This window comes from Triturus cristatus, chromosome 7 (assembly GCF_964204655.1).
Source record: "Triturus cristatus chromosome 7, aTriCri1.1, whole genome shotgun sequence".
NCBI classification, from domain to species: domain Eukaryota; kingdom Metazoa; phylum Chordata; class Amphibia; order Caudata; family Salamandridae; genus Triturus; species Triturus cristatus.
Window position 1 is genome coordinate 445,640,062 of NC_140590.1, and position 22,660 is coordinate 445,662,721.

At 43.6% G+C, this 22,660-nt stretch overlaps 1 protein-coding gene across 1 annotated transcript in view; it reads left to right on the forward strand.

Moving 5' to 3' along the window:
* DNAH9 (dynein axonemal heavy chain 9) overlaps positions 1 to 22,660 on the forward strand; it is a 1,479,259-nt gene that overhangs the window by 936,123 nt on the left and 520,476 nt on the right. The window contains exons 56-57 of the mRNA XM_085616775.1: positions 16,708 to 16,872; positions 19,880 to 20,020. Coding sequence (XP_085472901.1) covers positions 16,708 to 16,872; positions 19,880 to 20,020 — 306 coding nt within the window. The remainder of the gene's footprint in view (positions 1 to 16,707; positions 16,873 to 19,879; positions 20,021 to 22,660) is intronic.

The following is a 22,660-nucleotide window of genomic DNA, read 5'->3' on the forward strand; positions in this document are numbered from 1 at the left end:
AGTCACTTCCTCGGTCTGAGGTGATATCTTCTTCCTCCAGGAATCGCTTGGTCCGGAAAGAGCTCCTCAGTGTCGTTCGGTTCCACAGCACGGCCTTTCTCCGCAGTCAGAATTTCTCGATGGTCTGTCAATACAGCAGGCTCCACCAATCCGGGCGGCACTTTGCGACAGTGCAAGGAATGGATCCAGTTCTTTCGATTGGAAACCCGCACAGCCGTCCTCGTTGCAAGTAAGACTTGCTCAGGACCAACCCATCTCGGCTCCAAACTGTTCGTCCTTTCGAAAATCTTCAGCATAACATAGTCTCCAGGTCGGAGATTATGACCTTCACCTGTGGACCGATCAGGGAGCGCCTCTCGGACCTGTTGATGAATAGAAACCAAATTATCCGTTAACTGTGCCAGATAATCATTCATCATTACACAAGGTACATCATACACGGACTTAGGTCTTGGTGGACCCCAAATATTCATTGGGCGCCCAAAGACGATCTCATAAGGTGTGAGACCGGTTCGAGAATGCGGTATCGATCTAATTGACAATAATGCCAGCGGAAAAGCATCTGGCCAAGTCAAAGAAGTCGAAGCTTGGATCTTAGCGATCTTAAGCTTCAGAGTACCGTTATACTTCTCTACCAATCCCGCAGACTGAGGGTGAAATACTGCATGGAACTTCTGGGTAATGCCTAGACCCTTCAGGATATACTTTATAACATCTGCTATAAAATGAGGTCCGTTATCACTCCATAGCAATCTGCAAACACCGTATCGAGGGAAGAACTCCTTCAATAGCATTTTGGCTGTAGTCATTGCAGTATTGTCTTTCGTAGGGTATGCCTCAACCCATTTGCTGAAGGCACAAACCACTACTAGAACATACTTCAGATTGTTACAGCGCTCAAGCTGAATGTAATCCATCTGTAAAACCTCAAAGGGTGCAGTAGGTGTTGCAAATCCTCCTGCTGGAGTTCGTGTACCCTTTCCTGGGTTATACCTCAGGCAAATCATGCAAGTCTGCACTACCCTCTTTGCCGTACTAGCGATCTCCGGATGCTCCCAAACTCGTGTGAGTAGTTTAACAATTGCGGAAGCTCCGACATGCGCTAGTCCATGTGCCATCTGAACCATAGGTTGTACGAAGGCTGTGGGTAACTTCCATTTATCCATCTGCTTATTTCTCCAACATCCTTCGTCATCTAATTCTCCATCATTGGACCATTGCTCCCGTTCCTTATCGGAAGCGGTCCTCTGTATTTCCAGCACCTCTCTCCTAGCATCGTGCCATCTTTCTGCCTGTGACTTCACAACATACATTGCAGTAGCACCAGGCTGCATCGCAGTCTCTCGTGCCACCCGGTCTGCCAAAGCATTCCCTTCTCCAATTTTATCAACCACTTTCTTATGGGCACTACATTTAATTATAGCAATCTTCTTTGGATATGTTAATGCAGTCAAGAGGTTGTGGACTAACTCCCCGTACATTATCTGCGCTCCATGTGACGTTAGAAACCCTCTCTCCTTCCAGAGTAGGCCGAAATCATGCGCTACTCCGAAGGCATAGCGGCTATCTGTATAAACATTCACACACAATCCTGCACTGAGCTCACATGCTCGTGTTAATGCTATCAGTTCCGCTGCTTGAGCTGATTTCTGTGGTATGCGTGCTGTCTCCACTATTGTTTGCAGTGTGGTGATTGCATACGCTGCTGAAGTCGTACCATCTGGTAGCTTCAGGCATGATCCGTCCACCCACAGTTCTCCATCTACATCTGTAAAGGGCGTATCCTGGAGATCAATACGACCCTTTGTCTGTTCCTCAGTCACAAGAATACAGTCGTGTGCCTTCCGTGCTTCAGACTGAGTTTCCGGGAACGGCAACAATGTGGCCGGGTTTAACGTTACACACCTCTTTAACGTAATATGAGGAGCCAAAAGCGTCAACTCATATCCCGTTAAACGGGCACTGGTCAAATGCTGCGTCTTTGTCTGACTAAGCAGGGCATCAACAGCATGGGGGACTAATACCAACAGTTTGTGACACAATTCCCTCACTTTGACGTATTGACACAGCTGTCGCCGCAACCGAGCGAAAACAACCAGGCAATGCTCAGGCAACAGGATCAAGTACGGCTGAAAAATATGCACAAGGGCGCTGCTTGTCGCCGTGCATCTGCACTAAAACTGATAATGCACATCCATCTTTCTCATGCACATACAGTGAAAAGGGCTTCGTATAATCAGGGGTCCCTAACACTGGTGCTGAACAAAGGGCCTGTCGCAATTGCTGAAATGCAATTTCACACTCGTTCGACCAGGGAAGAGGAATTGGTATGTCCTTTGTCAAAATGGCTAACAATGGTTTAGCTATGTGTAAAAACCCCAATATCCATTGCCTACAAAAAGAAACAAGACCCAAAAATGCACGCACGTCCTTCTGTGTGGAAGGCACTGGCGTGTCCAAAATTGCTTGAATACGATCTGACGTGAGTGCACGCCCCTCCTTAGACAAAAGGTGACCCAAATAAGTCACCTTTGGTCTACAGAATTGCAATTTCTTCTTCGACACCTTGTGATTGTGAGATGCCAAAAAGGAAAGCAAGGATAACGTACTCTTCTCACACAGCTCAGGAGTGTCAGCCGCCAACAAGATGTCATCGACATATTGTATAAGGGCGACACCCTCGGGCAGAACAAAGGAATCCAACTGCCTTTTCAATGCTTGACTGTAAATACTAGGGCTTTCTGTATAGCCCTGAGGGACTCTACAAAATCTATAAGACCTATTATTCAGAGTAAAACCGAAAAGGTATCGGCTATCAGGGTGAATAGGGATCGAAAAGAAGGCATTTTTCAAATCAATAACTGAAAACGTGGTCGCCGTTGGCGGGACCAAAGTGAGTAACGTCGTGATGTCAGAAACCACTGGATACTGAGGTATCACAATCTTATTCACTTCCCTTAAATCAATGATAAACCAATAAACCCTGGTATCCGTATCTTTCTTCAAAATGGGTAAGATAGGACTGTTGCAAACATTATAGGGAACTTCTTCCACTACTCCCGCCTTAATCAAATCCTGCACAATCTGTATGAGTGCCTCCTCCCCCTCCTGGGGAATACGATACTGAGGGAGGCGTGGTAGCACCGCACCCTCCTGGACACTAATGTGGACAGGCGGAATCACCATCTGTCCCACATCAGTATCCGAAGTGGCCCACAAAGAACGAGGGAGGGAAGCTAATGCAGTCTCCTCCGCAACCACACACATCCGGTCTGTCATCGGGTGATTATCATTTAATATCACACGTACTCCAGCGGGGGAGCAGCGGATCGTAGCTCTGAAGTGCTTGAGCATATCAAGACCCATAATGTTATCAGGCGTGTTCGGGGCAAGCAGAAACGGACAGGGTGCAGAAAAGGGATCAACATGGAATGCAAGGGGTCGGGAAAGAGGGCTTCGAGAGAGTGTACCATCAAACCCTACCGATGTAACCATTAAGCCAGATGGGGGAGCCCTCGGAACCAATTGTTTGGATAGCGCACTGCGGGTCACTCCTGTATCAACTAGGAACCGATCAGTAGAACCCAAAACCTTTGCTGAAACATAAGGACCCTTCTGATCAACCGGCACTTCAACTGATTCCAACCCCCATCCAACGCATTCCTATGCATGCCGCGAATCATGGTACCCAGAGCTGTCAATCCCTGACATTTGGTACTGGTGCTGTCGATCAAATACATTGGGTTTATCTCGCTGCTGCGCGTTAGGTTCAAAGCGAGCATGATCATTAGAATTCCCTCTGAAATTCGAAAAACCCCCTCTACCTCTCGCTGGACCTTGACCACGCCCCTGACGAGACGCATACAACACCGGACAATCTCTGGCCCAATGGCCCGACCGTTTACAATACGCACATTGATTCCTATTTACATCTGACCGACCCGAAGGGGGACCATAGAATCCTCCCCTACCTCTATCGACACCCGACGAGGCGGACCATACACTTGCGCTAACATCACCTTTGTTTTCAAATCTTTCGCTTTCTTCTCCTCCTGCCCCTTCGCTTCTTGTTCCTGACGCTCATAATACTGAGCCATAGTCAGGAGGGATGCCGGAGACGAAGTGGACCAGGAACTTTCACTCGCTTTTAAACGAGCTGCTATTCCCGGTAATAAATTCGCCACATATTTATCCACAAAAAGATGTCTACCCGTATCATCCGTAAGTGACTGACCACTAAAATCGTGAAATGTCTCCTCAAAACGCGTAAAGAAATCTGAGACTGATTCATCAACCTTCTGTTTACACAATGCTAACATATTCCAGTCAATCTTTTTAGGGGGAATAATCGTTTTCAACTTAGTCAAGATAGCAGCGGGAAGATCTAAAATAATCTGCTGTGGTTTTTGCGCGGGTTTTCTTTCCCTATCCTCATCCTCAATTTCAGACCACTTAGCCTTAAAAGCGGGAACATCATCCACCTTCCGCACAGATCTCCACATATCCGGTGGTAATATGAGCCCAAAGAACAAATCTATATCTGCCAAAGTCATAGTACAAGAATTCAAGGCCCCTTCGACCTCTTCATAAAAGGCAGCTGGGTTTTTGCGGGGGTCAGGTAAAGCATTCTTCAATGCCATAACATCAGCCCTATGCCAGGGAGTATAGACCCAATTATACACAAAATATCCCTTAGCATCGGCGGAAGTAATATCCGAACTAGTTCCCGCTCCTTTAGGAGGAACATACAAAGGTGCTGCCTCTCACATCGGTTTAGCATGCACTAGTTCGCTCTTATCTGAGTGGGAGGTAGATGACTGGTCATCGCCGACACGTGGATTCGACTGCTCCTGTTCCCCTGCCTTTTGGCGCGCTCTCTCCTTAAGGTCACTCGCCGCGTCCCGTAATGCAAACAGCCGTCGAACCGCATCAGGTGCCTTAGAGGGAGAAAAAACACCGTTACGCAATGCTTTAGCATCTAATACTACATCATCAGGCTCAAAAACTTCTGAATATTTCCGAAAGGCAGAAATCACTTCATCAGAAAAGTGTCCCAAAAAATACAACTTCTCTCTATCCTGCCACTTTTCCCAAGAGTCCAACAATTCAGTGAGGGATAACTTGCCCTTAAGTGCACGGAGAGAAATTTTCCGAAGCTCACTCATACGCTCGACTGACAACATAGACCGCGTGTCTACCTTATCCGAAACCAATCCAGACTCCTGCGATCTCGGGGCCGACACGCCAGCATAAGGAGGCGGAGAACGATCTAATAAATAAAAATCATCTTCAAGATTAGTAAGGACAGGATAGAGTGGCTGGCGGACAGCATATTGACCCGAGACTTGCAACCTACGCTCTTTCTCTTGCCTCTCCGCCAGTTCTCTTTCCTCCTGACGCTTCGCTTCCTGTGCTCGCACATGATCATTCTTCCGTTGCTCTTTATCAAACAGCGCTTTCTCACGTTTCTCTCGCTCACGTACTTCCTTCACCCATAACCGTACACATTCAAACATGTCTTGCCGAGCACGCCGTTTACACATACACTGTTCCACATACTCAATCTTACGCACATCAAATGATCCATACAAAGGCCAGCGCAACTCAGGATCCTTTTTGGTGTATTTCCTCCATACTGTGCTGTACATTATAGAAGAAAGACCATGCTTCACATACATATCCCTATTAGGAGTCCCCTCTGGGGGGGCTGGAGCAGATTCCTCGAGGTTTAACCGGTTTCCAAAACAGCAGCACCACTTACGAAGTGCGCTAAAAGCAGGCATGCTCAAAAATAATGCAAAATATGCAGTATTATCAAAAATGGCACTTAAACGTTGCGCCGTTCAAATTTACACAGCTCCGGAGAAATATCTCCACATTACCTGCCTATATGTGTTGCAACGCATATATTCTCACAGTAATCAATACAAAGCATGACCGGTCATCACAAAACCAAACTCAAATAGCCAACCCAGGCTTCAAAACTCGGAGCAAGTACCGTACAACGGTTCTCACCAATCAAGAGTATCCAGATTCCAACTGCCAAGCTCCAAAATTCGCCCAAACGGCTGTCACGGCAAAACCGACAGAAGAGGTCTCAGTCGAGGACCGGCGCCACCCAGAAGGTCAGTTCGGAAGGGGAGGAAGAAAACCTCGGGATGCCAGGGCTAAAAGACGCCACTGGCAGTGATCACATCCCCGGCCAAATTCCTCACCTTCGTCACGACCAGTCCTTCGAGCATCCGAGTCGCCGATGAGCCCCACGTGACGGGCGCCAATTGATGAATACAGGCCCCAGCTAGGCCCGCAGAGTACAAGGGTTCGCTCTCCTGTAATAAAACCTGGAAGGAAGTTGGCACGGAAACTGCAAAGTACAAAGACAGAGTTTATTAACCCTTAAGGGTGGTCCTACAACCTATACAACACTCTTCAGTATTGCATAGAGTAGCACAAAGAACTTGCGTACATGGTCCCCTTTTATGCACAAAAGAGGGGCTCATAAGTGGGTGGATACAACATGAAGCGAAATTCATTACCTTTTATGGGCATTTTCGATACAGAATCAATATGTGGGCGGAGTAACTAATTTCCTGAGCCCGCGAAAACATGGTCAAGCAAGGACTAACTGATAACAGATGTGGTCAAGTCTGGGCATGCGTCAGACGGACAAAGGAGCTATTTATAGACTGTTACTAGGCAGATTACAAGAACAACTAGCAAAGAGGTAGGACTCTTCTCGTGCTGAGCACGTGGAGGCACGACAATACAAAATGGAGTCCGGACATTAGTCAACATAAGACAAGAAACATGTTTCAACTAGAGAGAATTCATGTCTTTAGTGAATGCTTAATCATATCGCTGTTTTAGTTTTCCACAATGTATTGCCTCTAATGTAGAGACCCAGAGGGCAATGGGTCTCGATGTAGTGACATACAGCCTTCTCTATAGAGTACACAACGTGCATTCTGTTTGCTTTCTTTTCTGAACCTGCTAAGAACAGTATCAAACTAGTGTCTAATGTTATGTTTGCATTTAGCAAATGGCTAGATGTCCAATGGGATCTGCTCTCATTTAAGATAAGTTGCCAAATAGTAATAGTGTGTATATTTTGCTACCAACGTGAGCTGCCCTAGAACCTGCAACTAGGAAGTGAATGGATATCCAACCTTATTCCACATGGTTGAATTATCCTAGAGATCGCAATGTCCAAGTATCTGGAGAAGTAAGAATGAATGGGCTTAGGCCAAATTTTTTTAAAGGAGCAATATTGTCAAGTTGCTGGATTTTCTGAGTGTCAGTGTGGCTATTGGCAATGACCCATTCAGTTATAATGAAGCCACGAACCCAATAAGTGAAATTGAGGATGTCCAATTGTACACGTTCCCCAAAACTCTAGAATGGATTCACATTGCCCTATTGATACCATCTCCAAGTTTTCCTGTAGATTTTAGAATGATGAGCTGGATCAGGGTCTTGACAGAGTGTCAACGGTATGAGGGTTCATCTAAAGACTTGTCTTCATTGTTAAGCCGCAGGATTGCATCAATGTTCCAGTGAAGGACTGTGGTAGAGGTCATTTGTGTACACGATACAGCACCTTGACATTACTTATTTGGTGTTACGTTTTCAGTAGTTGGATGGTGGTTTTGTTGTTGGGCGCTTTTTAAAACTGTCCTGAATTTGACAATCACAACAAATTAAAGAACTATAAAGTTTAAACCAAACACTACAATTTGCATTTCATTTGTTCAAATGATGGACAAAAAAACAGTAGCAACAAGACTCGTAGCGTGCCTTGCCTCAGGCTTAGTCAATGGATTCAGTTGATATTTCAAGGCTAAAAAAATGTCTCTGCTTGTTGTGTTCTGCTCCGGGAGCTCTGCCGGTGGGTTTCGGAAGGCTACAGGTCAGAAGTAGGCCTGGGCAAAAATTTCGTTCCGTTCGCGGAAATTGCGATAATTTGACATTTTCGCGTTCCGCGGAGAGCGCGAAAATGTCAAAATTTCCGCAGCTTGGCGATAATTTGTTTCTTGCTCACGCTGTAAAATAATACATTCTCGCGCACGCGCGATCGCCTTACCTGAATCCCTGCGTTCGCCGACAAGTTTTCTTGATTCGGCCGCGTTCTCCATGAGATGTTGGATTGTTTTTAGCCATTTGCGCTGTCTCGCAACAGTTCGCGCCCACAGTGAAGTCATGCGTCGCGCGATCACGTCTTTCTTCTCGCGATTATGCACCGCGAGACAACTCAAAACAAGATGGCCCTGCCCGCGAGCAACCACATGGGTAAGTTGGCGACCCGCAACTATGCAGAAAATCTTGCGAACATGCAGGAAAAAAATCTCCGCATCTTCGCAATATTTCCGCTTGTTTGCGATAATTTTAAACATTTTCGCGATAATTTGCGAAAGTGGATTTCGCAAATTCCACCCACCCCTAGTCAGAAGAAGCTCGAGACCTGGGCAAGAAATGGGGACCTCAGTAAAGTAAGATAATTCCTGTGTATGTTTGGCACCAGATTGGAATTTAAAATATTAGAACAGTGCATGCCATTGACTTAAATCATGTCACCTTGGAAGGAATAGTTCAAGGTATTCCAGACATGCAGCTCTTGAGTTTATGACGTTGGCTTTCTCCAGACAGGTTTCAGGTAAAAAGGTTTTGGTCTGAACTAAGAGTGCTCTTCATCCATGGGTAGGCTAGAGATCGGCAATAGATGCAGTTAGGAAACTAGAAATTTCTAATCTGGGAAACCTTTAAAATCTGGAGGTTATTTTTTGGCATTTCAAATCTGTTCACTGGAATTTTGAGAATCAAGATTCTTAACTTCCACTAATTCCATTGCCTGTATGAATTGCTCATTTCTTATTTCCAATACTATTTTGCGTGTTTTAACATTTTTGCAAAACGAAAAGGGAACTGAGCTACAACTCTAGACAAACTGACATAAGAAAAAGGCGCAGTGAGAGGATTAGATGTTAAAGATGCTCCCAAGCCATCCATCCTGGAACAAATAATCGGCAACTGGCAAACAGGGTCTTCGGAGTTTTTTGGTGACAATTATGATTCTTGAAATTTGTAGTGTATTGGATGTGACTGCTGCTGATTCTTTAATGTGTTGTGTATTCACTGTGGTGAGGATTGCTCTAATACTGCAGTCTGGTTTCATACAGTTTTCAGTGTGACAAGCACGGACTACTAATTGGTTGTGTCCACACGGTGAATAGCATTGACTGACTTGCATTTATATTATATGTTATGTATTTTGTGGGATCAAAATTGATCCCCCTGCCGATCTTTGTATTAATTGTGACTAACATTTATCCTTTCGTGTTGTGTGCATTCTCTGCATCTGTCATTGATATTCTAACATGTTTGTTCCATGTGACTTGCATTTATTTATATTCCAATGTGTTGTGTACTGTGCGTGACTAGCAGTGACCCTCCTCTGCGCTTTGGAGTCATTGACACTAAAACTGAATTTCTAATTTGTTGTGCATTCCCGGGGGTTGTCCCTGAACCTCTAGCTTGTCCTGTAAGACCCTCATTACACAATATTCCTTAATGCTTTTTTGCATTAAGCTTGTCGGTCAGCCATCTTGTAATGTGATGTGTATGGAGTGTACCTAGCAATTATCTCCTAATGCACTTCGTATTCATTGAGATGAGCACTGATGCTCTAATGTGCAGCTAAAGTAATAGCCAGGAAGGGATCCATCCAGAGACACGACTGTCCAGTTTATTAAGGACAGCGGTCTATGCGTCGGAAAGGTTCGGATGACGCATGGAGTTATTAGAGTAATTGGACAATTTACGTTGATTCAAGGAAGTAATACTTAGGTACATAGCGGCATCGGGAAAAATCACTCAGACTGAAGACTTTAATTGAACATCCATTTTAAAATCAATAAAGAGTCAGGCATTCGCACTGCACTGCCTTGAAGTCCTCTGTTTATTATCTGTCCCTCTTAGCCTTACAATCGGAGGTAAGGTCACATAAGTATACATTTAAGCATAAAAGCATTGGTGGTCCAACGGCCAACGTCACCTAGGCACATGATGGGAATATCATTTTAGCTACAAATTAACATGTGTACTTTCGACCAAATATCCAATTTGACAGATAATCATTGAAAGGGAACAATTGGGCTGATAGAATTGCTGTGAATGAATATTGAAAGAAGTTGTACATGTTAGTTGTTTGTTAGGTGTATTTACAGGGCACTCGTACTCCCACGGGTAACATGGCGCTAGCACCCATTTAGGAGTGATGCAGTGAGGTGTGGTGAGATTATGTAGACCTCCAGTAGCAGCCCACCCTAAAAGATCAGGGATAGCAACTCTGTGTGGGTGTGTGTTAGCTAAAGGCTGGAGTGAGGAACCTGGTGTTCAATGTTGTTCTGAAGGATACCAGGTCAGGCTTAGATTGCAGGTTAAAAGGGAGAGAGTCCCATTCACTGGGGCTAAGCTAGAGAACCCGTGACCGGCAACTCGCACTTTCTTTGGATAGGGGATGGGGAGACATCTCTGGATTTTCCGCTCGTAGAATGCTCTAAGGCAGCTGCCCGCAAGTGCGGTACAGCTGCTACACATACTGAAACTGGAGCTGCCCATGACCAATCAGTGCAGCCCTCGCTACTGTTGGCTCCCAGCACCCACAACTTCGGGGCAGTGAGGTCAGAGACCTACTCAGGTCATGCTGTGGCTGGGAGGTTGTAGCCAACCACCTGCTGGCACACACACTGTTAGTCCTTCCCCCATGGGGTACAGGAGAAACTCCAGCAAGTCCCCAGGGACTCCTTGAACCTGAGGTGGCATCGCAGGCATCAGCAGACTTCTCCGCTGCAGCACAGTCTCTCTTGCTGTCACTTCTTCTGGGCTGGGACTCTCCTGCTCCTGGGGATGTGCGAGGGCCAAGCATCTGTTTTGGCAGGTTGCTAGGCAACCTCTCCTGCCCAAATGCCACACGGAAGACGCCGTGGCCGCTCCACTTCCCATCGGCACAACCCCTGCTGTTACAGGCTGGGGAAAGGAGGAATCACAATGCGAGTGTCAAGAGCATACACTCTCCCCTCCTGGGGTTCTGCACACAGCCCCCCACCAGGCGAGATCGGAGAAATGCCAGCCAGCAGTATTCATGGCAATTGGAACACCACTAAAGCGCTCACCACACGCTTCCAGCAGGCCTTCTCCTAGTAAGGATAAAGAGCACCACGCTCAACACGCACATCTCTCCTTTTTGAAAGAGGTACCGAATCCAGCACTCTAGTACAGCAAAATTCACGGGGCTCTTGAAAAAAAAAAAAGCACGCAGATCGTTTGCAGAACCAAGCACACAAACCAATGTGAAGGTAAAGCTCTGTAGAGTGAACCACCTGGAAACTTTGGTATCCCTGAGTTTCCCAGAACAGGAGGCCAGCACACACAGGTCCTTAGAGAGTCCTTCACTAGCAGGATACCACAGTAGGGCAAAAAGAGTTAGTCCTTTTCCTCCACCACAGACAGAAGCAGCAAATGCAGGCAACCCCACACAGCAAAGGGGCAGTACTCCTCCTTACACCTCTCCAGCTCTTCTCCTTGGCAAGGTCCTCTTGTTCCTTGAAGTAATCTGAAGTCCTGGTGTTTTAGGTGTAATACTTATACCCCAAAATGTCTTTGTTCTCCTTTTGGCCAGGGTCTCTGAACCCAGTTCAAACCAATCGTTTCCTCCCTGGTGCAGCATGACCACAGGGCAGAGACAGCATTGTGCAAAAGGAAACACAGCCTATTCAGATGTAAGCAAAACTCCTCTCACCACTCTAACTGCAGACCAGGTCTATTCAGCCTTGCAATGAGTAACCCAGGCAAGGAAGGGCACACTTCAACCTCCCTAGTGACTGTCTAGAGTGAATGCACATCTTAGCTCCAGTCACTCACACACCAGACATTGAATACACAAACAGCCAAAGGCACACAGAATGGTGAAGTAAGAAAATGTAGTTATAAATCAAAGAGTGACCTAGGGCAATAAAGGTCCAGCATACACGCCCTAACCTATGAACAGTGAATCAAGAGGCATGCTTTTCCTAGAAGTGGAACAGAGGAAGAAAGAGAAATAGCTCCTATAAGGAGCAAGGGCCCTCACATATCCCAAGGGGTGTCTTGCTTCATCATAGGGCAGCTCCTAGGGCCGGTGCTGTAATGCCCAATGGGGAGAACGACCTTTACAATGCGGTCGTTACACCGCGGTATGTCTACATCGCAGTAATTACAACCCAAGTCGTTACCACGACTTGCACTGGATGGTGCTCTAAACTAAGGAATAGTATGATTTACTATTTCGACACCTTCCCTACTGTTACTTAGGCTGGAGGTGTAATAATGAATCATACTATTCCTAAGTCCAGCGCACTCCAGCGCAAGTCGTTGTAACGACTTGCGTTGTAACGAACACGATGCAACGGGCCCCGCATGGGGGCTCTGTGCTGGAGGTCTTTTTAGACCATAGTCCAGGCTGTAGATGAAGGGGGTCTGTGTTGGGCGTGTGGTATATTTCAGTGGTGAGTAGAGTGTGAAGAGTGTGTAGTCAGTGCGTCTTCAACAAGCAGGAGCCTCATCAGTAGGGACCCAAAATGTGGGAGCCCAAGGAGTAAAACTGCACTGGAATCACAGGACGCACAATGGCGAGTTTTTATTTATTTTTTACGGAGTTTTACATAGCGCAAACTTGACCCGGTATCGGGTATCAGAGCGCTTTACATTGCACCAGTTGCGTTACATGAGGACACATTCATAATTTTTTTGGGCACGGGGAGATTAAGTGATTTGCTCAGAATCACAGGATGTTCAGCGTCATTGCCGAGACTCGAACCCGGTTCCCCAGATTCGAGGTTGACCACCCTAGCTGTTAGGCCAACTCCTCTATCCGTATTGACTAACTTCCTGTTGGTACGCGGAGTGCGGCGGTCCTACCCTCCAAGAGTCCAGAGGCTAGTTCCGCCGCACTCCTCGCACCTAGAGTCCGGAGGGTAGGTCTGCCGCACTCCACATACCGGCAGGAAGAGTCGGACGAGACGCCATTGTGCGCTCCGTGACTCCAGAGCAGTGTTTCTTCCTCTCTTTCACTTCTAGGAACAGCATACCTCTTGATTCTCTGAAGTAAGAAAATGCCCACTTTCTAAAAGTGGCATTTTCAAACACAGGATTGAAAAACCACCTTCACCAAAAGGTGCGTTAATAAATTCTGTGTTCAGAGAGTCTAAACTCAATTTTCCCATATTGTCCCTATTGCAATTTACACATGTAAAAATGTTACAGTGCAATTATAAGCCTATGGGACAGATAGCCTTTCAGCAGTGAAAAACGAATTACACAGTATTTCACTATCAGGCCATGTCACACACACTAGAACAAGTCCTACCTTTCACATACACTGCACCCTGCCCGTGGGGGTACCTAAGGCCTACCTTAGGGGTGCCTTACATGGAAGGAAAGGGAAGGTTTGGACCTGGCAAGTGGATGCACTTGCCAGGGCAACATGTCAGTACACAACTGCATGCACAAAAACTACAGTGGTAGGTCTGAGATACATTTACAGGGCTACTCATGTGGGTGGCACAACCAGTGCTGCAAGCCCACTAGAAGCATTTGATTGACAGGCCCTGGCTCACACCGTGCACTTTACTAGGGACTTACCAGTAAACCAAATATGCCAATCATGGATAGGCAATCTAATCACAATTTACACAGAGAACATATGCACTTTAGCACTGATCAGCAGTTGTACAGTGCCCAGAATCATATGGGCATCAAAATCAGGATCAGACAAATAGGAGGCAAGAAGCAAAACGTTTGGGGATAAGCATGCCAAAAGGGCCAGGTCTAACAGGGCCTCATATAGATATCAAATAATTGTGTAGAAAATGCAGATTCCATGGGGAACTCCACATTTTAGCTCTATTCTGTCAGCTGTAAAGCGAGATAGAATGAACTATCATGCATGCCAGTGAAATGAATCTATACACGCATGCACACACACACATGCACACAGACACACACATGCTCTCTCTGTCACCCTTTTTTCTCGCTCTCTTTCCTACTCTTGCCCTTATTCTCCCTCTCTTATTTACTAAACGATCCACAATTGCGTTCGCCATAGAACAAAATGTACTTCAATAATTATGACCTTGTTGTGTAAAACAAAACAAAAAGAATCCCATATAGGTTAATGTGACATTCTCTTGAACTATTTGCTCTCAACCAAGAAGAGAAAGGAACTTTCAGACACTGACAGAGAACCATGATTGAAAAAATGGAAATTAGTTCATTGTTACCTTCCAGGTGTTTTAAACAGTGTTACAATATCAGATCAGACTTTTAATCTCTGCAATAATTCAGCCCAAGACATCGAAATTGTGAGTTAATTCATTTCTTCTCTGAGTTATTGCAAAAATGTTCAATTTAGAGATAGTGCATTTTGATTTTGTGCTGACATTGTTTTCTGAAGATTAAAAAAATAATTTGTAAGATTTGGTCTAAAGTAAAGTTTGAACTGTGCCATGAAAGTGGATTATGCTTATGTTGGGAACTTGAAAAATAAATTAGTTTACCCTCAAAGGGTTAGAAATAGGAGTGGCCACCAAGTTTTGATAACCATCCCTGGCGTAGTGCCCCTACCTATATTTTCCCAAATCTTAACTATTTGTGATATTTATCAGTAGGTTATTTTGGATTACAGTTGACATACAGAAATACTTTATGTTTTATTATAAGTATAACGAGGGATTAGTACTGGAGGAGATTATGCAACGTACAAGGTTGCATCAGACATTTATAGGGGTTTCATATTTCTCAAATACAAATTCTTCCCATTTCTAGAGTTTGCTATTCAGGAAGGGCCAAGAGCTGGTAGGTGAAAATGTTTTTGTCTCAAATTCTCAGTATTATTTTCTGACATTGATTTTACCCATTTGTTTGCCTTAGTGGTCAGTCAAAGTAATTTAGGGAGATTTCAAATACTCTTTAAGCTGTTTCTTTCAGTGATTGCTGTTTTAGGCTTATATTTCAAACAGGAAGAATACCTGATTTTAATATTTTTTTCGAGTTTTTACTGGCATAGACATACAAATATAAGCCAGGTTGCTATATTACCAGCCAGATGGAAACCTTAGATATTAGCTACCGATCCGTTCTCCATCAGTATTTCTGGTGGGCTCTTTACACTATCTTTCCATTGCACACCTAGTACTTTACTGTGCACACATGCTATTCAGCGAACACAAATGAATAATCACTCGCAGAGGAGTAGTTTAAAGGTATTTGTAAAGATGTCATGGTCAGTTTCTAGCATGATATTACCTGTTCTTGTTTCAGCATTGGTGATACACCTAGACACTCTAGGCAAGCACCAGAATGAAAGCAGACTTTAAAACTGACCTGTACAAAGAGAATTTAAAGGAAAGTATAGAACACTTATTCAGATAAATAGGTCATCCTCCAGATAAATTAACTTTAAATGTTAAAATACAAGACTAAATTTCACATAAGCTTGCACTAAACCCCCAGTAATTGAAATGACAGGTGTTGTTATGTTTTAGGTTAGATATGGCCACTTAAGGGGCAATGAATCATTCATTCTTAAAAGGATGAAGAGTTAAGATAGTTGGGAAAAAAGCCAGACAAAGAGGAGGGTGGTTCTGGAAATATGTGAGTGGCCACTTGGTTGACTGCAAGCTAAGTCAGGACCATCCAGCTATTAACGGGATATCATTACTGGAAGAAATGTGACTGTCCTATTCATTGACAAAATAAATATGCAGTTGGGTGTCCTCCTCATGGAAGTGGTATATAAAGTTGACACCAAGTTATGAATCCAATGAAAGGGTAACCCATATAATTACTTAGTTGGATAAGTAAACAGAGAAGACATTTATGAAAATTATATAAATATGCATATTTGGGAAGCAGAAGATACTCTGTGGTGTCTTGTGCACAATAGAAATACCTAGAACAGAAAAGGGTATCTATATCAATGTTGTCCTTGAATACAGTAAGTTAGTGCCAGTGTTATAACTGCAATGTCAAATGTCATTGGTAAGCGTACTTAACAAGGGAGCAGACATTGTGATAAATGGTCAATGAAAATAATGTTTGCATTTACTTTGTGCAAAATCTCTTCCATGCCCTTCCACTAAAGGAGGTGAAGTTATTGAAATTCCATGAGCAATGTGTGTTTTGAGAGAGATAAAATGGATGAACTTATTGAAAGCAGGCTCTTTGCACAGGGACCTCTTCCCCCTTTGTAGCCAGAGCCTTCCTATCTTAGACCCAATATTGAAATAATCCATCATACTAAGTAGAAATGGTGTGCCCAGGTTTGGACTTCACTGCCAAGATTTCTTCTTTATTGATCATGCATGAAGTTTCATTTGACTAATAGACTTGTGTTAAGTGTGACCGTTACAGTATTTTAATAATATTTAGTGCACTGTATAGTTTTCTACAGAACATTACTTAATACTTGACATGTGCCTATGTCAACAATTTGACTCTACAATTTTATAGATCTTAACCTTTCTAAGCCACTTTCATCATTTAATAAATGCAGACAGGTTTCCTAAATGCTCATCATGCAACTGATTTAAACTTGTACTTTTGGGAACTCATGCTATGTTGCAACATCCTTCAACACATGTTCCATGTTCTCACCGCTTTACATTTCCTTGACAGTCAAACCTCACAAAACAACAAAACGGATTTAAGATCACCTTGAAAACCTTAGAGGATAATTTGCTTTCTCGCCTCTCCTCTGCTTCTGGAAACTTTCTGGGGGACACAGCCTTGGTGGAGAACTTAGAAATCACCAAAAAGACAGCAGCAGAAATTGAAGAAAAGGTAAGAAATGTATTTTTGAAGGAAGCTATGTGAACAAAAACGTGTGACTTGGTAGCAAGTGATTGAATAGTAAGAAGGTCTTGATGAGTTGAGATAGCGTGGGCAGCATTACAATACATTTTTGCATGGTGCTAATATATGCTCTTAATGGTGTGACTAGCTCCAAACAATGTGGCTTCAGTGCATAAATGCACTTGTTTTATGGCATCTTGTTGCTCTTTGCATTATCCATGCCAAGTGTTTTTTGGCATGTTTTTTTGCCATTGGTGTGTCTGCATGCGGCGGCTTCTTGCTAACATTACCTGTTTTGACTGTGTTGTTGCGTTGTGTCATTGTGCAGTGTTATATTTCTTACTTTAGGTATGTCAACAAATGCTGATACATGTCCCATCTAAAACAACACATATGTTAAGGTTTCAGTGATATAAAAAAAGCCTTTTTTCCAGTGTCTAAGGTGGAAAAATTCCATATCAATTAGCCCCAAACTGTAGCAGAGACAGGCCTTAACCTAACACTTTCAGTGCTCATGTTATATGATTCAGTCCCTTACTCCACAACAGAAGTGCAGAAATGTTAAGGAGACATTGATCAAATATAGTAGTATCTGCACAGGCTGTTGACTGGAAAACAATTGTGTTCTGAACCTTTAGTTATAATTTTTTCTTAGTTTGTTATTGTTTTGTTAGAATTCCCATTAAATGTCTTTGACCACATGATATTCAGCTTCCATTCATACCAGGAATAAAGCTTTCTCAGATCTGATGTGTTTTTCACTAAATTGAGCAGTGGCACACATTATTTTAAGATCTACAGGAGCCTCTAGAAGAATGTATTATATATATAAATAAAAATGGCTTCCCTTTCATAATTTCACCATCGTCATAGGTGTAAAGGAAGTGTCATCATTTGTTTTTTTTTCTCTGATGACATTACAAAAAGTGATAACACACATCCTCCAACCATGATGAAATCACAGGAAGTGAACATACAAGTTGTATCACTTGTGTAAATCGATTGAAATTGCTTTGAGATCCCAAGAAGGCAGTGAAAGAAAGCTACGTGGGTTGAACTGATGTCCCTGTTAGCCCCTTAATAATACTCCAGCTACCATTTACAATGCCAAAAATTGTAAATCTGTCAGTTCCTTCCTGGTTTTCATGGGAATTGATCCTGCGCAAAAGTATCTTGAAATATACCTCCATTTAGAATAGAGACATATGAGGTGCTCATCTGAAATCAGACCCATGGATGTTTAGGAAGAACTGAGAGAATCTGGAGGATAGTCCTGAAAACCTCAGGTAAACTCTAAAGTTCCACTATTGTTATCAATCCCAGCTATTTTGAAGAAATATGACATAATCCTCATCAAGTGCTGAGGTGATCTCTAGAAACGACTAGAAGGGGAACAAAATGCCAACAATTTATGAGCTCCACAGGGCAGTTACTGAATTTGGATTATTGAAGATAGTGGAGCCTCACTTTCCAACTCCAGAAGTGTTATATTCCCTCCATATGTTATCCCTGTGGCCCTAGGGCTCGCTCCCTGTCTATAATTAATTAATTAATTAAATAAAAGAAACTTGTAGAGTGCACAGCTACCCAAAAGGGTCTCCCAGCGCTGGAACAGACAGCTAACAGGGGAGCAGAAACCTGGAAGCATAAACCACGAAGCTCAGTCAGGGCAGTTAAAGAGCAGTCTTCGGGTTCTTACGGAACGTGAATAGAGAGTGGCAGTTCCTGAGAGCCATAGGAATGGAGTTCCAGAGTTTTGGGCCTAAGTGTGAGAAGGAGCGGCCCTTCTTGCGGGCCAGGCGAAACCTGGGCATTGTACACAGGGCGAGATTGACTCATTCAATGGCCTGGTGGGCACATCGGATGACACCAGACCTTGGATGTATGAAGGGGAGAGGCCCTGCCTAGCTCAAAACATATAGCATGAGTCCTTGAATTTGATGTGCTTGTAGACCTTAAGCCACTGTAGTTTATTGAGCAATGGGGAGGCAGAAGCATATCTAGGCAACCAAAAGAGAAGGCGGGCGGCGGCGTTCTGGATAATCTGCAAGCGGTGGATCACTGATTTATCGCCGCGCCGATACAGAACATTCCCGTAGTCCAATCTGGACATTAACAGGGCCTGCAAAACCGTTCTTTGGGTATTCAAAGGTATCAGCCAGAGGATTTTCTTAAGCCAGTTGAGAATGGAAAAACAGAAGGCTGTTAGTTCAGAGACCTGCGGCTTCAGTGAAAGGTTCTTATCAATAATGAAGCCAAGATTCTTAACTTTATTAACCGGCGTGGGTAAGAGTCCCAGAGAGACAGGCCAGTGGTTAACTCCCCCAGCTTTGAGGTCGACCGCTGTAGCAGTAAGGCTGCAGCCTCTCACCAACGATTGCCTATCAGTAGGCTAGTGACTGCCTCACTACTACTCCTGAAGTAAATACCAGACTGATTGGTTATATGGTTTGTTTTGTTGATGCTGGTGGTGGTGTTCTTGGATTTGGACTGCGTTATCTGTGTTGAGGGATTTCCTCAGCAAGGAACGGGAATTGATTGGATGAGAAAGCAAAGCCATCATGCTCAAGGCTCATTTAATGAGGAGGAATAGGATCAGGTTTGTATTTTTTGATGAAAGGCAGGGGCTTGTATGAAGAAATACCGGCTTTGTCAGGGGAAGTTATGTGGGCTTTGCCGGACATTTTGATTGTTGAGACTGTAATTAATGCTATCTACTTGCGCAGTGACTTTTAAGGAATGTGTTACATTTACAACAGATGTGATGTCCAGGAAGGACCTGTAGCTCGAAGGGGTATCAATGATTTCTGCTGGTTGAAACCCAAGCAAATATTGTTCATATTTCTGGACTGATATTCGAGTTCTAGCACCATCGCACTCTCCCTAAAGTGCAATCGACTCTGTACGGATATTTAAATACACAGAGGTTTTGATCCATATCTTGCATAATCTGTACCTTCTCAAATAAAATATTTAAACATTTTTCTCCCATAAGGTGCTGGAAGCCAAAGTGACTGAAGCGAAGATCAACGAGGCAAGAGAGCACTACCGCCCCGCCGCAGCCAGAGCGTCTTTATTGTACTTCATAATGAACGACCTCAATAAAATCCACCCGATGTACCAGTTCTCCTTGAAGGTAGGTCTGCTCCAAGGCACTCAGTGGTTAATAAGTCCCCAGTGCACTATTAAACAGATGCATTACTTCAATAAACATTGGAAAGCCTTAAAAGGACATTTATTGGTTTCTTGGTTTAGTTTTAATTTCGAGTGAAAAGCAGCTCTCAACTGCCTTTCATTGAGACGCTTATTTTCAAGAGGAATCGGTAAGTAATCCTAATTCATAGCTTCATAAACTTCCCAAGGAATTGGTCCCCTATGACAACAAACACTCCAAGGCCTTACAGGCATTCTGTTTGCAACCAGTGTCGTGATACGCGATGGCATCATTTCCGGTCTTTCAAAGACGTGCATTTCACGATGAACATCTGTTTCCAAAGAGAGCATGCATGTGGTGTATTTAGGGACACTTCCCCTGTAAATCTTACTCTGTTCCCTTTCAGAGCAGCTAAAATCAGGGCACTCTTCACCCCTGGCACCTTCTGATATAGGGAGGGAGGAGGGAGGTTCAGTCGCCGTGCTTGGTGCTGCATCACGCGCTCACGCTTGGAACATTACTGGTAATATCTAAGCTTTGTTACCGATAATGACACCTCGGCCCAAGGAGCTAGCATTAAGTAAAATGCTAATTCTACATTGCAGGATATTTCTGTCCCTCCGAAAGATTAGTGGTGTTTTAAAACACCAAGGGGCATATTATCAAGACAGGCGATAAAATTATCGCCGCTTTAGCGGCAGAAAACTGCCGCTAAAATGGCGATAATGGGCTTGATAATATGCCGCAGAGAATTCCCATAGAAGCCCATGTTAAATGTGAAGGACGTCTAACATGGGCTTCAATTGGATTTCCATAGAGCATATTATCAAGCCCATTATCACAGTTTTTGGCAGCAGTTTTCTGCCGCTAAAGCGGCTATAATTTTATCTCCTGTCTTGATAATATGCCCCTAAAGGCCTCGTTTCAGGTGGCCCGTAATTTCATACACAAATGTCAAACTGGAGTGTGTCCCCGATCCGTACTGGGGGAACTGATGTAATCATGTTCAAAGTTTGAAATAATTTAGATGCAAAATAGACTTCTCCATGACCAGGTACTCCAATGACACACGCATACTGATCATTTAACACGAATGTTAAGCGCCGAAAAATAAATAATAGAATACAAATAAGACGAGTCTCTATTTCCGAAGCCCTGTGATTGGATACACACTCAGGAATGATGGCCTTCAAGGAGAAGCAGACCACCAGACCTATGTTTTCAATGTCATGTTCCCTATTGGAAAAAGTGTTACATTAAAAAAAAAATAGTTTTCATTTGTGAAAAATATTGGGGGAGTAGACAGTGATCCTCTATGAAAATCATAGATCACCTCTTTTTGTGGAGCTTGTAACTGGTCAATGGTTTGCGACCAGAATTGCAGTAAATAAATATTGACTTATACCATACTGTTTTTGCAATTTTTAAGGAACACTCCTTTCCAATTAGAGATTTTGCAGTAACAAACTCAGGGGCATATTATCAAGCACGGCATTAAAATTATCGCCGCTTTAGCGGCAGAAAACTGCTGCTAAAGCGGTGATAATCGGCTTGATAATATGCCGCAGAGAATTCCAATAGAAGCCCATGTTGACACCAGAACATGGGCTTCTATGGGAATTCTCAAGGGCATATTATCAAGCCCATTATCCCCACTTTAGCGGTAGTTTTCTGCCGCTAAAGCGGCGATAATTTTAACGCCGTTTCTTGATAATATGCCCCTCAGTGATTTCAAAAGTTGCAAGGTGTGCGTTCACAAAATTCTTTAGTACAGCTGTCCCTAAATTCTTCATTTATTTTGAATGTTTGAATACATCTCTGGTTCTACGTTGATCAGTGTCAGGTTACCAGACCTTTGCTATATGAGATGATGTTGCTTCTAGCAAGGCAACGTCTCACTGTTTCCTTGTTAACAATTGCTTCTCATCATAGGTCACACATATAGTAGTCCAATTTCGAGTGCTGTAGCTACACTTGGATAATGAAATTATTTTCGCAATGCTCTGGAGAATGCGTGTTAAGAAATCCAAAACCACCAATAGGGGAAGATATTTATTTTTGATTTTAAGCCTTCTACTCAGCTCCTGGCTACCTGTGTCTCATTCTTTTTTAGGTCTAGGCCACAAGATGGCACAAGATGGCCGGTTGTGAAAGGCCTTTTTGTGGGCATTCCAAAAACTCACAGTGGTCTTGAAACCAGTCCATTGCTTACCATTGATTGGCTTTATTGGCACGCTCACTTGCTTGCTTTCTTTAACATCCTTTCAATTGGCTGACTTTTATCCTTCTATTGCATACTTTTAGGGAACTAGTTTTAGGTTGAACTCTCGAGACATGTCGTATATACTTTAGTATGTACTCTTCTTTGTGGGCTTAAAGCCTGCCCACTGCTTTCTATTTCTTTGTTGCAGTGTCATTTAAAAAAAAACTTGCTTGCTAGTGGTCAGTCCTTCCTCTTTGTTCCTCCTTTTTATCTTTCATTCCCTCCCACGAAGCAAAGACCAAGTACTGTATCTTGACACTTTGGTTGTTTATCTGTTCTTTGGGGACTTTTTTTCTCTGTTTCCTGTTTTGTTACTGTATTCCTGTGTTCAACTTTGGTACAGTAGCTGCTTGCATTTT